We start from the raw sequence: 15,296 nt of genomic DNA, 5'->3' as shown, positions 1-15,296 counted from the left end.
TGCTGTTGGAGAGCAGATGCTAGAAGAGTGTGGGACTGCTGTACCAATTGTCCACATACAAAGTGTGTCCCTTGCTGAGATGAGGAGACAGCATGGTCATCACCACGGACCCGGACACCCCAAGCCCCTCATAATGTTGGATCCTGTGTAAACTATAATTTCCTGGACAAATCCTGTCTTCACGTCGCTCATAGCAAAGAATCAATAAATCACCATCAGAAAATGTTTTGTGTGGTATTTATTTACTGTTTTATTCATATGTTTTCAAGTACTGATTACTAATCATGCATTCTAATTCTTGCATAGATTGTAATGGACACATATTATGTGTGTAAAATACTTTTTCGAAGGTTGTACTGATTATGATGAGCTAAGCTAATTCCAGCTATGTGTGCAGCCATGTTTGTTGACATAGAATGCATTCTGGGTTTGACGTGATGATGTGAGGGAGGGTTCACTCATTTGTCGAGTAAACTTCCGGAAGTGATGTGAACGATGGTAGACGACACACCCCCTTCAACATGCATACTGCAAACAGACCAAACTCATCTTGTCTCCTCTTATTATCTCCACCTGTCTTTGGATTACTTTCGATTTCTAGAAAGTGTTTTACTCAATTATTCAATGGTGATCTCATCCGTGATGTGATGAATTATAAATAGTCATTATTATTAACTAATTCATATTGTGGTTTCTGTCAGCCGAGAGTTATCTAAACATGACTGCTTGTGTTACGTCAATCTTTCCTCAGTTAGCGCGAGGACAAAGGTAGCCTACATTTTCCAGTTTGGATGATTGTGTTATGCTGTAGCTATTCAGTGAATGTCTGAACATTGCATCCAAAAATGAACTGGTCACATTCACGACATAATTTTGTAAGGACTGTGTTTGTGTAAAATGTTTCTGTGAAAAAACAGTGTGTCCAGCTCAAATGCTGATTGTTGCATCAATCTAAACTGGACGTTCTGAATAAGCGTTCTAATCACAGCCTACGCTGCAGGGACCACTTTAGAATGATCAAACCCATTTGTTGGTATGTGTGAAAAGGTTAAGAATGATGGAGGCCACTGTGTTCTTGGGGACCTTCAATGCTGCAGAAAGTTTTTGGAACCTTTCGCCAGATCTCTGCCTCGACACAATTCTGTCTCGGAGCTCTACAGACAATTCCTTCGACCTCATGTCAACTGTGGGACCTTATATAGACAGGTATATGCACTGTCAACTGTGGGACCTTATATAGACAGGTGTGTGCCTTTCCACATCATGTCCAATCAATTGAATTTACCACAGGTGGACTCCAATCAAGTTGTAGAAACATCTCAAGGATGATCAATGGAAACAGGATGCACCTGTTTTCGAGTCTCATAGCAAAGGGTCTGACTACTTATGTAAATAAGGTATTTCTGTTTTTTATTTTTAATACATTTGCTAAAATTCTAAAAACCTGTTTTCGCTTAGTCATTATTGTTTATTGTGTGTAGATTTGATGAGGGAAAAAATTATTTAATAAATTTTAGATTAAGGCTGTAACGTAACAAAATGTGGAAAAAGTGAAGGGGTCTGAATACTTTCCGAATGCACCGTATATGTTGAAGAGGGTGGGGCTCAAGATCAAATCACATACACAGGGTTAGCATATGTTAATACAAGTGTAGCGAAATGCTTGTGCTTCTAGTTCCGACAGTGCAGTAATATCTAACAAGTAATCTAACAATTCCCCAACAACTACCTAATACACACAAATCTAATGGGGTGAATGAGAATATGTACATATAAGTATATGGATGAGCGATGGCCGGGCGGCATAGGCAAGGTAAAATAGATGGTATAAAATACAAAATATATATAGTGAGGCAAAAAAGTAATTAGTCAACCACCAATTTGCAAGTTCTCCCACTTAAAAAGATGAGAGAGGCCTGTAATTTTCATCATAGGTACACTTCAACTATGACAGACAAAATGAGAAAAAAAATCCAGAAAATCACATTGTAGGATTTTTAATGAATTTATTTGCAAATTATGGTGGAAAATAAGTATTTGGTCAATAACAAAAGTTTATCTCAATACTTTGTTATATACCCTTTGTTGGCAATGACAGAGGTCAAACGTTTTCTGTAAGTCTTCACAAGGTCTCTCGGTCCCAGCTTTGATGCACCTGTACTGAGCTCACCTTCTGGATGATATCGGCGTGAACAGGCAGTGGCTCGGTTGGTTGTTGTCCTTGATGATCTTTTTGGCCTTCCTGTGACATTGGGTGCTGTAGGTGTCATGGAGGACAGGTAGTTTGCCCCCAGTGATATGTTGTGCAGACCGCACTACCCTCTGGAGAGCCTTGCGGTTGAGGGCGGTGCAGTTGCCGTACCAGGCTGTGATACAGCCTGACAGGATGCTCTCGATTGTGCATATGTAAAAGTTTGTCAGGGTTTTGGGTGACAAGCCAAATTTCTTCAGCCTCCTGAAGTTGAAGAGGCGCTGTTGAGCCTTCTTCACCTCACTGTCTGTGTGGGTGGACCATTTCAGTTTGTCTGTGATGTGTACGCCCAGGAACTTAAAACTTTCCACCTTCTCCACTGCTGTCCCTTTGATATGGATAGGGGGGTGCTCCCTATGCTGTTTCCTGAACTCCACAATCATCTCCTTTGTTTTGTTGACGTTGAGTGAGAGCTTGTTTTCCTGACACCACACTCCGAGTGCCCTCACCTCCTCCCTGTAGGCTGTCTTGTCGTTGTTGGTGGTCAAGCCCACTACTGTTGTGTCGTCTGCAAACTTGATGATTGAGTTGGAGGCGTGCATGGCTACGCAGTCATGGGTTAACAGGGAGTACAGGAGAGAGCTGAGCACACACCCTTGTGGGGCCCCAGTGTTGAGGGTCAGAGAAGTGGAGATGATGTTTCCTACCTTCACTACTTGGGGGCGACCAGTCAGAAAGTCCAGGACCCAGTTGCACAGGGCGGGGTTGAGACCCAGGGCCTCCAGCTTGATGATGAGCTTGGAGGGTACTATGCTGTTGAATGCTGAGCTGTAGTCAATGAACAGCATTCTTACATAGGTATTCTTTTTGCCCAGATGGGATAGAGCAGTGTGCAGTGTGATGGCTATTGCGTCGTCTGTGGACCTGTTGGGGCGGTATGCAAACTGAAGTGGGTCTAGGGTGGCCGGTAAGGTGGCGGTGATATGATCCTTGACTAGCCTCTCAAAGCACTTCATGATGACAGAAGTGAGTTCTACGGGGCGGTAGTCATTTAGTTCAGTTATCTTTGCCTTCTTGGGTACAGGGACAATGGTAGCCATCTTGAACCATGTGGTGACAACAGACTGGGATAGGAAGTGATTGAATATGTCCGTAAACACACCAGCCAGCTGGTCTGCGCATGCTCTGATGACGCGGCTAGGGATGCTGTCTGGGCCAGCAGCCTTGCGAGGGTAAACACGTTTAAATGTTTTACTCACGTCAGCCATGGAGAAGGAAGAAGGAGAGGGGGGGGGGGGGGGGGGGGTGTCTTTGTTAGCGAGCCGCGATGGTGGCACTGTATTATCCTCAAAGCAGGCAAAGAATGTGTTTAGTTTGTCTGGAAGCATGACGCCCGTGTCCGTGACGTGGCTGTTTTTGTTTTTGTAGTCCGTGATTTCCTGTAGACCCTGCCACATACGTCTCATGTCTGAGCCGTTGAATTGTGACTCCACCTTGTCCCTGTACCGGCATTTCACTTGTTTGATTGCCTTGCGGAGGGAATAACACCACTGTTTATATTCAGCCATATTTCCAGACCTCTTTCCATGGTTAAATATAGTGGATCGCGCTTTCAGTTTTGTGCAAATTCCGCCATCCATCCACGGTTTCTGGTTAGGGTAGGTTTTAATATTCACGGTGGGTACAACATCTCCAATGCACTTCATTACAAACGCATTCACCGAGTCAGCGTATAGGTCAATGTTGTTCTCTGAGGATGACCGGAACATATTCCAGTCTGTGTGAACAAAACAATCTTGAAGCGTGGCTTCCGATTGGTCAGACCAGCGTTGAATGGTTCTCGTCACTGATACATCCTGTTTGAGTTTCTGCCTATAAGACCGTACGAGCAAGATGGCGTCGTGGTTGGATTTGCCGAAGGGAGTTTGGGGAAGGGCTTTGTATGCATCACGGAAGTTAGCGTAGCAGTGGTCGAGAGTATTAGCCCTGCGTGTCGTGCAATCAATATGCTGGTAGAATTTAGGTAGCATTGTTCTCAAATTTGCTTTGTTAAAATCCCCAGCTACAATAAATGCAGCCTCTGGATATATAGTTTCCAGTTTACATAGAGTCCAGTAAAGTTCCTTGAGCGCCGTCTTGGTGTTCGCTTGAGGGGGAATGTACACAGCTGTGACTATAACTGCCGAGAATTCTCTTGGTAGGTAAAATGGCAGGCCTTTGATTGTAAGGAATTCTAGGTCGGGTGAGCAGAAGGACTTGAGTTCCTGTATGTTGTTATGATTACCCCATGAGTCGTTAATCATAAAGCATACACCCCCGCCCTTCCTCTTCCCAGAGACGTGTTTATCTCTGTCGGTGCGATGCATGGAGAAGCCCGGTGGCTGAACCAATTCCGACAACAGAGAGCCATGTGTCTGTGAAACAGAGAATGTTACAATCTCTGATGTCTCTCTGGAAGGCAACCCTTGCTCGAATTTCGTCTATCTTGTTGTCAAGAGACTGGACATTGGCGAGTAGTATACTCGGGAGCGGTGTTGTGTATCCCGTTGTGTATTTCTGTATTGTTTTAGGGATTCGCCATTGTGAAGGCGTAGGCTCAGGTTTTCTGGGTCTCTGTCACGCCCTGACCTTAGAGAGCCTTTTTTTGTCTATATTTGGTTTGGTCAGGGTGTGATTTGGGTGGGCATTCTATGTTCTTTATTTCTATGATTTGTGTTTCTATGTTTTGGCTGGGTATGGTTCTCAATCAGGGACAGCTGTCTATTGTTGTCTCTGATTGGGAATCATACTTAGGCAGCCTGTTTTGTCACCTTAGGTTGTGGGATGTTGTTTTTGTTAGCTCTGGTGAGCCTTCAATACGTTACGTTCGTTGTGCTTGTGTTGTTTTGTTTGGTGTTTGTTTTTTTAATAAAGAAGCATGAACATCTACCACGCTGCACCTTGGTCTTCTTCCGACGAGCGTTACAGTCTCTATGTTTTTGTTTGGATAGGTTTCTCAATTTATTTATTTGTTTTTTGCATTCTTCATCAAACCATTTGTCATTGTTGTTTATTTTCTTAGGTTGTCTGCTTGAAATTTTTTGATTTGATAGGGAAGCTGAGAGGTCAAATATACTGTTTAGGTTTTCTACTGCCAAGTTTACACGTTTTGTCCAGGAAGTTGTCTGAAAGGGATTGAATTTGTTGTTGCCTAATTGTTTTTTGGTAGGTTTCCTTTCATCTATAGCATTTCTTAATATTATGCAGTTCCTTTGGCTTTGATGCCTCATGTTTAAGTAGACTGTGATTTGACTGTGATCTGATAGGGGTGTCAGTGGGCTGACTGCGAACGCTCTGAGAGATTCTGGGTTGATATCAGTGATAAAGTAATCTGCAGGACTACTGCCAAGGGATGAGCTGTAGATGTACCTACCATAAGAGTCCCCTCGAAGCCTACCATTGACTATGTACAGACCCAGCATGCGACAGAGCTGCAGGAGTTATGACCCGTTTTTGTTGGTTGTTTTGTCATAGTTGTGTCTAGAAGGGCATATTTGGTAGGGAATGCTGTCACCTCCAGGTAGGTGTTTGTCCCCCTGTGTGCTAAGAGTATCAGGTTCTTGTCCATTTCTGGCATTTAGGTCGCCACAGACTAGTACATGTTCCTGGGCCTGGAAATGGTTGATCTCCCCCTCTAGGATGGAGAAGCTGTCATCGTTAAAGTATGGGGATTCTATTGGCGTGTAGGTAGCACACATGAGGACATTTTTCCTTATTAATTTCTAGGCAGATGTAAAATGTTCCTGTTTTGACTAATTTAATAGAGTGGGTTAGGTCTGATCTATACCAAATTAGCATACCCCCAGAGTGTCTTCTCTGTTTCACACCTGGTTGTGTGGGGATGGGACTACCAGCTCTCTGTAACCTAGAGGGCAACCAGTGGCTCCCTCTCCTCTATACCATGTTTCTTGTAGGATGACAATGTCTGTATTTCCACTTTATTTGATGAAGTCTGGGTTCCTGCTCTCTCTTTAATTAAAGCCATCAGCTGTGTTCTTTTGCTACAATATCATGTCAGGGATATCAGCACATCACAAAGAGCCTCCTTAGAATAACAACGAGTGTGCCCGGCTCAGGTTAATGCCATCCTACACCTCCTACCTTCCCTCAGTCCCTCAGTCCCCCATCCCACCTCTCTCTCTCCCTCCCTCTCTCCCTGTCATTCTCTCTCTCCATCTCTCCCTGTCATTCTCTCTCTCCATCTCTCTCCCTCCCTCTCCATCTCTCCCTGTCATTCTCTCCCTCCATCTCTCTCCCTCCCTCTCCATCTCTCCCTGTCATTCTCTCTCCACCTCTCCCTGTCATTCTCTCTCTCCATCTCTCCCTGCCATTCTTTCTTTGCTGTTGGTGTCCTTCTCTTGTTCACATGGATGCTAATTCCAACCCGAGTTAAGTGTGCGTAAAGGGAACGTAATTCCTTTTTTATGCACATTTCTCTCCATGCGAATTCTGAGCTTGAACTTAAGTGTGAAAATAGCATGCTATTCACCCGCTATTAGTTTGGTTTGGATATCAAATAAAGGTATGGCGGAGGTGTGTCTACAGATACGCCGTATTCTGACCTTGACTTAATTCCCCTCATAATTCCACCACCTTAACGCACAATGAAATGATGAATAAGGTTGAGCAACCTGTCGGTTCCAAATGGAACCACATCTACTTTCTTTTTCCCGATAGAAGTAAAAGCATTCTCCATGCACTGTATTGATAAGAGCTATACAGTGGGGAGAACAAGTATTTGATACACTGCCGATTTTGCAGGTTTTCCTACTTACAAAGCATGTAGAGGTCTGTAATTTTTATCATAGGTACACTTCAACTGTGAGAGACGGAATCTAAAAAAAGGAAATCCAGAAAATCACATTGTATGATTTTTAAGTATTTCATTTGCATTTTATTGCATGACATAAGTATTTGATCACCTACCAACCAGTAAGAATTCCGGCTCTCACAGACCTGTTAGTTTTTCTTTAAGAAGCTCTCCTGTTCTCCATTCATTACCTGTATTGTCACCAGTCTTTGGAAATTGGTTGAGGTTTTTCCTTTGTGTAATGAAGAAGTAAGGCCATCTTAAATGAGGGTCACTTGAAGTAAATTGTTTGAGAGAGGGACATTACCAGAAAGGTTGCGTCAGTCTGTTTTCGTTTTGTATTGAACACAGATCATCCCGTCTTCAATTTGATTGATTAATAACGTTTAAAAATACCTAACGTTGTATTACAAAAGTAGTTTGAAATGTTTTGGTAAAGTTTACATGTAACATTTGATATATTTTATAGTGACGTTGCGCAAGTTGGAAGCTGTGTTTTTCTGGATGAAACGCGCCAAATAAATTGACATTTTGGATATATATCGAACAAAAAGACCATTTGTGATGTTTATGGGACATATTGGAGTGCCAACAAAAGAAGTTCGTCGGTAAGGCATGAATTATATTTTTATTTCTGCGTTGTCGTGCCTGCAGTGTTGAAATATGCTACTCTCTTTGTTTACTGTTGTGCTATCATCAGATAATAGCATCTTATGCTTTCGCCGAAAAGCCTTTTTGAAATCTGACATGTTGGCTGGATTCACAACGAGTGTAGCTTTAATTTGGTATCTTACATGTGTGATTTAATGAAAGTTTGATTTTTATATCATTTTATTTGAATATGGCGCTCTGTATTTTCCCTGGCTATTGGCCAGGTGGGACGATTGCGTCCCACCTACCCCAGAGAGGTTAAATAAGCATTCCCCATTCAAAAAATTATAGAACTAAGAACAGATATAGCCCTTTTTTCACCCCACACTTGACTGTCCTTGACTAGCACAAAACATCCTGTGGCGTTCTGAATTAGCACCGAATAGCCCCAACGATATGCAACTTTTCAGGGAAGTCAGGAACCAATATACTCAGTCAGTTAGGAAAGCTGAGGCTAGCTTTTTCAAACAGAAATTTGCTTCCTGTAGCACTAATTCCAAAAGTTCTGGGACACTATAAAGTCCATGGAGAATAAGAGCACCTCCTCCCAGCTGTCCACTGCACTGAGGATAGGAAAAACTGTCACCACCGATAAATCTACGATAATCGATCATTTCATTAAAGCATTTTTCCACAGCTGGCCATGCTTTCCACCTGGCTACCCCTACCCTGGCCAACATCTCAGCACCCCCTGCACCAACTTGCCCAACCCCCCCCCCCCCCCCCCCCCCCCCCCCCCCTCTCGTCTAATCTGGACCCTCTCTTTCTAAAATTATCCGCCGAAATTGTTCAAACCCTATTACTAGCCTGTTCAACCTCTCTTTAGTATCATCTGAGATCCCCAAAGATTGGAAAGCTGCCGCGGTCATCCCCCTTTTCAGAGGAGGAGACACTCTAGACCCAAACTGTTACAGACCTATATCTATCCTACCCTGCCTTTCTAAAATCTTCGAAGGCCAAGTTAATAAACAGATCACCGACCATTTCGAATCCCACCGTACCTTCTCCGCTATGCAATCTGGTTTCCGAGCTGGTCATGGGTGCACCTCAGCCACGCTCAAGGTCCTAAACGATATCATAACCGCCATCGATAAAAGACAGTACTGTGCAGCCGTCTTTATCGACCTAGCCAAGGCTTTCGACTCTGTCAATCACCACATTCTTATTGGCAGACTCAATAGCCTTGGCTTCTCAAATGACTGCCTCACCATCCTGCTGGTGATTCTCTGATCCACCTCTACGCAGACAACATCATTCTGTATAGATCTGGCCCTTCTTTGGACACTGTTAACAAACCTCCAAACAAGCTTCAACGCCATACAATACTCCTTCCGTGGCCTTCGACTGCTTTTAAACGCTAGTAAAACTAAGTGCGTGCTCATCAACAGATTGCTGTCTGCTCCCACCCGCCTAGCATCACTACTCTGGACGGTTCTGACCTAGAATATGTGGACAACTACAAATACCTAGTTGTTTGGTTAGACTGTAAACTCTCCTTCCAGACCCACTGGCTCCAGGTCATCTATAAGTCTTTGCTAGGTAAAGCCCCGCCTTATCTCAGCTCACTGGTCACCATAGCAACACCCACCCACAGCATGCGCTCCAGCAGGTATATTGCACTGGTCATCCCCAAAGCCAACACTTACTTTGGCCGCTTTTCCTTCCAGTTCTCTGCTGCCATTGACTGGAACGAATTGCAAAAATCTCTGAAGCTGGAGTCTTATATCTCCCTCTCTAACTTTAAGCATCAGCTGTCAGAGCAGATCACTGTACCTGTACACAGCCAATCTGTAAATAGCACATCCAACTACCTCATCCCCATATTATTACTTACCCTCTTGCTCTTTTGCACCCCAGTATCTCTACTTGCACATCATCATCTGCACATCTATCACTCCAGTCTAATGCTAAATTGTAATTCTTTTTTGCCTCTATGGCCTATTTATTGCCTACCTCCCTACTCTTCTACATTTGCACACACTGTACATAGATTTTTCAATTTTTCTTATATTTTATGTTATTGACTGTACGTTTGTTTATGTGTAACTCTGTGTTGTTGTTTTTGTCGCACTGCTTTGCTTTATCTTGGCCAGGTCACAGTTGTAAATGAGAACTTGTTCTCAACTGGCCTACCTGGTTAAATAGAGGTGAAAAAATAAATAAATAAAGGTTAAACACACACCACACTGACCAAAAAGTTATTTTGTTGGCATTTACGTATGTCCCCATTTCCAGTAAAACATAATCAAACCTATTTCTTTCACTTACTTGCTGTGCTGTTGTGTTGTTCAGTCGTTTCATTCTCAACCAGGATTTCTATGGAACACGGTTTGGGTCTTTGCTATCAAAAAAGATATATGTCAAATAACACTATTTGACGTGTCAAATAACACAGCATTATCTGTTTCAGTAGCTATAGTTAGCTAGCTAACTATATAGCTAGGTGTCATATAAAATAACCCTAATTTATAAGACAGTTCTTATTTGATTTATGGTGGTCGGACTCATCTATGTGAAGCTACCCACAATAAGGATTAGCCACAATAGTGGACTTTGCGGTTAGCCTTCAAAATAAAAGTATGGCATAATTCTACTATTTGAATTAATTTGCATCATTACATTTTACATTTAAGTCATTTAGCAGACGCTCTTATCCAGAGCGACTTACAAATTTTACCTTTATTTAACTAGGCAAGTCAGTTAAGAACAAATTCTTATTTTCAATGACGGCCTAGGAACAGTGGGTTAACTGCCTGTTCAGGGGCAGAACGACAGATTAGTACCTTGTCAGCTCGGGGATTTGAACTTGCAACCTTTCGGTTACTAGTCCAACGCTCTAACCACTAGGCTACCCTGCCGCCCCATCACTGCCAATGACATACTTTTATTTTGAAGGCAGACCGCAAATTCCGCTATTGTGCCTAATCCTTATTGTGGCTAGCTTCACAACACATAACCCGCTCTGGTCGAGCCTCACTAGCCAGATGAAGCTAGCTGGCTGCTTATAACGTTTGCCTTTCAACAGGGTTAAGTAGCTGGCTAGCTATTTATTTTCATGAACTAAAGTTCAATTTCAATCGGCAATACTGTGTTGCACGTGTAGTGCAACATTTTACGTGGCGTTATCACATCATGTTATATAGGTATGCACGGTAGCTTTGACATCGGTTTTTAACATCGGCGTTACACTAGACATCGTTCAACTAGTTCACCGATATATCGTGCATCCCTAGAATATATGTGTATTTGGATGGTTTTCTTTCATTGATCCCTATTCTGAACCCCTCTATATATTCTGAGTCTTTCGAGAAAATTCTAATTAAAGGTACACCGTATTTAAAGGGATGACTTTAGATACATGTACTCAAAACCCTATTGAATGAAAACTTAATGAGAAAATCTGTTGATCAGCAAGTGGGAGGGTTTTCAGGGGTTGAATTCAATTTATTCAGTGTGCTCAAGTTGCTGCACCTGCAAAGCCTGTTATGCACCTGCATAAAGTAAGTCTGAATACCAACTATTGAGATGTGCTTAAATCAAAACGTGTAAAAAGGAAATAGATTTCCTAAGTCTGAATCGGGCCCATGATGAACCCCATTTTCAAACCCCCAAAAACATTTCAATACAGAGTAAACTTTTCACCTTCTCTCTCCCCCCTTCTTTCTCTCTCTTACCCTCTCTTCCCTCTCCTGCAGCAACTGGACCTCCACTCCTGTCCCAAGACCATGGTGTTCATCATCCACTCCTTCCTCTCCGCTAAGGTCAAGCGGCTAGGCTTGTTAGCATGATAACCTCCCCCACCCTCCCTGAAAAACCACTGAACCACCCATGCGTATTTACACGCAGCCATGACTAACGTTAGGAGGATGTGACGTCACTGCAGAGGATATGATGTCACCGCTCTGTTTCAAACCTCACCAAACTCTTACCAAGGGCCACCGTTGGTCAGAATCAAAGTGGGAAGCGAGTGGATTGAAGATATACTGTACCTGCAATAATGATGCTTTCAAAGGTCCTTATCAGTCGTAAGGGCAACATCTGTCCTAAGAGGATATTAACTTACGAGAGCCAAAAGTACACTTATGACAGCCTACATAGCACTGTTGCCAAGCTCAAGGGGCTAAATGTTTGAATTGCATTTGATTGTTTCATGGGTCATAGCATGTCCGTTGTCATAAGTGATAAGTCAATTGATATAACCTCTCACAAGTGGTTATAACAGGCACCATTGATTTTACAACGGCTTCAAAAAAAGTTACACAATTTTAAACTGTTACATGCACTATTGACTGATTGTGTTGAACTATTCAGAGGGTTTACTGTTTTGCCATAAAACATTTTGAGAACCATTATTTTATGTCTGCTATTAGAGCAGTTTTCCAAGTACTGATTCAGATACATTTTGAGTGCAGCGAAAAGCCTTTTGACTCTGCATTTCTTTAGTAGGTTCATAAATGTTTCCCGTAACCAATATCAACATGAAAATAACTTAAAATGTGCTTTCTGACATATAGTTTAACACCTAAATCCAGACATTTAGATACAGGCACCAAACGGATTGTTGCCACTGTAATTTCACTTAACAAAAGCTCCACCCTCCAACTAACTGGAATGACTTTATGCATAAGATTACTATGCATTTATAGATACAGTATATACAGAATTTGATGCGTTATCATTTCTGTCGAAGGAGTGCATACTACGACTTCTTTTGATTTAGGAAGTTGTCCCTCAAAACTAGATCGTTTGAGCAAAGATCGATGGAATGGTTCTCCCATAGGTATAACCAGCCATATAGGTGTATGTAACTCTATAGTATACGTATATGTATGTATTTGGCTCTGGGTATAACATTATCAATGAATACATTGAAAGTGTTTCCTATTAAAAGAGTTATCAGACTATATGCTACAGGTACTGAGTTGTGTTATATTTAAACCTTTTTAAGTCCTAGTTGAATACACATTATGTTCTTTTCTTAACAACTACAGCCAAAATCGCTGATGCATTTCAACGATATAAGCTTGTTGGGGACTCATGATGCAGTTTTTATACAGTGTTAGTCCTTTTGTTTGGAGTGTGCATTTACAGAAATCACACCAACTTAAAATTAACAGAAATGGGGTCTATAGTTTACATGACAATCTGTGTTCAATTGCCCCCATTTCTTTTGTGTCAACGGATTATTCACTACTCGTGGCCTTCTCTCTACAATGCTAAACAAACCTAAATTAATATATATTTCAAACTAAAACTTGTTTGCTTTCAATAAGAAACATTTATTGTATATTCTTATTTCAACAAAAGGTGTGCCTTGCAGGGTTGTTTGTATATAAAAGTGTAATAAACTTTGATTGTTAACTTTTACAGGGTTTTATTGGTAGATCTTTAGATATCAGTTTGATTAACAAGCTGCATATGTAGTAGGGATCCCGCCCCCAAAAGTGCAGTAACTGGAGTGTACTGTGTTCTTTTGGAAGCAGTGCTTTCCTAATAACTTCAGTGTACTGCAGTTGAAGTATAACTGGGTCATTCCATGAGTAGCGTACGTTTTGCTTCCCTTTGATATTTTAAGTAGACATTTTTCACAGATATTTAAGCCTGTTATGTTAAGTGAACGGCCCTTTAATATAGACCATATGGGAAAAAAATTAAATCTGACTTGCTAATGTGCCAAATATCTGCATCCCTCATGTTTTTCAGACTTCTAGGAACATTTTAACCCACTTAATTGGCACTTACTATAATCTTTTTGTTTATTTAACCGTTTGAGTTAGGAAAACATGTTTTTTATGAAGTTGAACATGTGTTCTTTATGACAGAATGTTAAAATTAGGTGAAATTAATAGGTTTTTTTGGACCAAGTTTCACTACCCGAAAGGTACTCTATTGGTGGATTGTACTGCATTGTACTGCAGTTAAACTTCCTCTAACTGCAGTTATATACTGCAAAATAAGCATACTGCACAACAGAAAAACAGTGTTATTTTGGACACCGTACTTGCAGTATAGTGTACTGCAGTTATACTGCAATCTTTTTTCGTAAAAGGAACGTACGGGCAACCCAGGATGGGAACACCAGTCCACTTCATACCCACAAAGCAAAATTTTGACATGCCATCAAATGAACTATCAAGGTAGTCCTCATTGGATGGCCATGGCTTCTTTCTCTTCCAAAAATGTACCATGGTAGTACATAGAGCTGGTCAATAGGGCCAAAAAGAGCTGGGAGATAGAGCCAAAAAGAGCTGGGCGATAGTGACAAAAATCCGTAATGCGATAAATTGCCTGAATTGATGCGATAGTGATAAATAGAACGATAAGTTTATAACAATGTGCGCCACAGTTTTTTATATTTTTTATTATCCTTCAAACTACTACTACTAGTAGCCATTGGTTGTAGCCATCAAAAAGGGGTCCACGGCCCCAAAAAGATTGAGAACCGGTGGTCTAGTAGTGTAGTGTACCCGATTAAATCTTTGGATGTGAATAGGGTATGGTGAGAAGAATGTAGTCACCTTGAAGATAAGTTTTAAAATAATGTTTATCTGGTGCTTCTCTCTTCAATACAGTTTTCAGTTGTCTCTCTCTCTCTCATTCAACTAACTAGGCTACTAAATAGCCAACATACTAAGCAATTTGTAAAAAGCTATTGATAATCATTTCTCATAAATACATTTTCATCATGTCATTTTCGTAATTCTAAACATATCCTTAACAACCGCAAGTTACAATTGCGGTACACTCTCTGTGTGAACCTTCGTTGGAGTCCTCTGTTTCTATGCTAATAGGTTTTTATAAATGAATTAAACTTTCAAAACGTCATAAAAAAAGAACAACAATACTATTATTACACTCCGTTTAACTTGGTGTTTCCTATCCTATGCTTTATAACTCGCTCACCGCAAAGAAGTTGTATAGCACACTGTATTACTTATACAACAAGTATAAGGACCGGACATGAGACAGGAGTAGAAATGAACGTGTGCGTTGTGTAATGCATTTCACAGGACAAGACATTCCAAGCATTCCAATGGACTTAAGGGACAAAGTAGAATATCAATACACAACCTATTCCTCCCCCTTTACTTTTGATGCATCATAAGGAAAAAGTAATCACTGTTTTGCATATTATTTTCTTTATAGTCTTCATCTTTTTTTCTTTTTTTTTTACATTTTCCACTTTTTCTCCCCAATTTCATGGTATCCAATTGTTAGTAGTTACTGTCTTGTCTCATCTCTACAACTCCCGTATGGGCTCGGCCCTTATAGTCTTTATCTTTAAGTAACATATATTTTTTTTACCAGAACAGTTCTCCTAATGTAACAATGTAACTTTTCAGTATAACCTTTCCTGAACTAGGGAAAGAGGGTAGAATGCCTCAGTTCTCACTTAACACTGGGTTGTATTCTGCCCTAATGTCGGAGGTTAGTCTCTGAACCAAATGTTCAATCTTTCAGGGGGTCGTCTTTCTCTTGCAGGCTAATGACGACGTACAGGTGAGTCTAAAGTCACATTGTATGGCCAGACTAGGGTACAACAGCACCCCGAGTAGGCACTCTGACTGTTTCAAGTGATATCTGTTCGAGAACATCGATAGTAAC

The 15,296-nt window shown here is 41.3% G+C and overlaps 1 protein-coding gene across 1 annotated transcript in view; it reads left to right on the top strand.

The window, feature by feature from the left end:
- LOC120026486 (alpha-1-syntrophin-like) overlaps window positions 1-11,618 on the top strand; it is a 63,264-nt gene extending 51,646 nt beyond the window's left edge. Inside the window, exon 8 of the mRNA XM_038971368.1 lies at window positions 11,387-11,618. Coding sequence (XP_038827296.1) covers window positions 11,387-11,479 — 93 coding nt within the window. The 3' untranslated portion in view covers window positions 11,480-11,618. The remainder of the gene's footprint in view (window positions 1-11,386) is intronic.
- Window positions 11,619-15,296: the final 3,678 nt, after the last annotated feature.

This window comes from Salvelinus namaycush, chromosome 2, assembly GCF_016432855.1.
Source record: "Salvelinus namaycush isolate Seneca chromosome 2, SaNama_1.0, whole genome shotgun sequence".
Taxonomy (NCBI): domain Eukaryota; kingdom Metazoa; phylum Chordata; class Actinopteri; order Salmoniformes; family Salmonidae; genus Salvelinus; species Salvelinus namaycush.
Note: the sequence above shows the minus strand (reverse complement) of the source record. Positions and strands in the feature narration are given on the sequence as shown.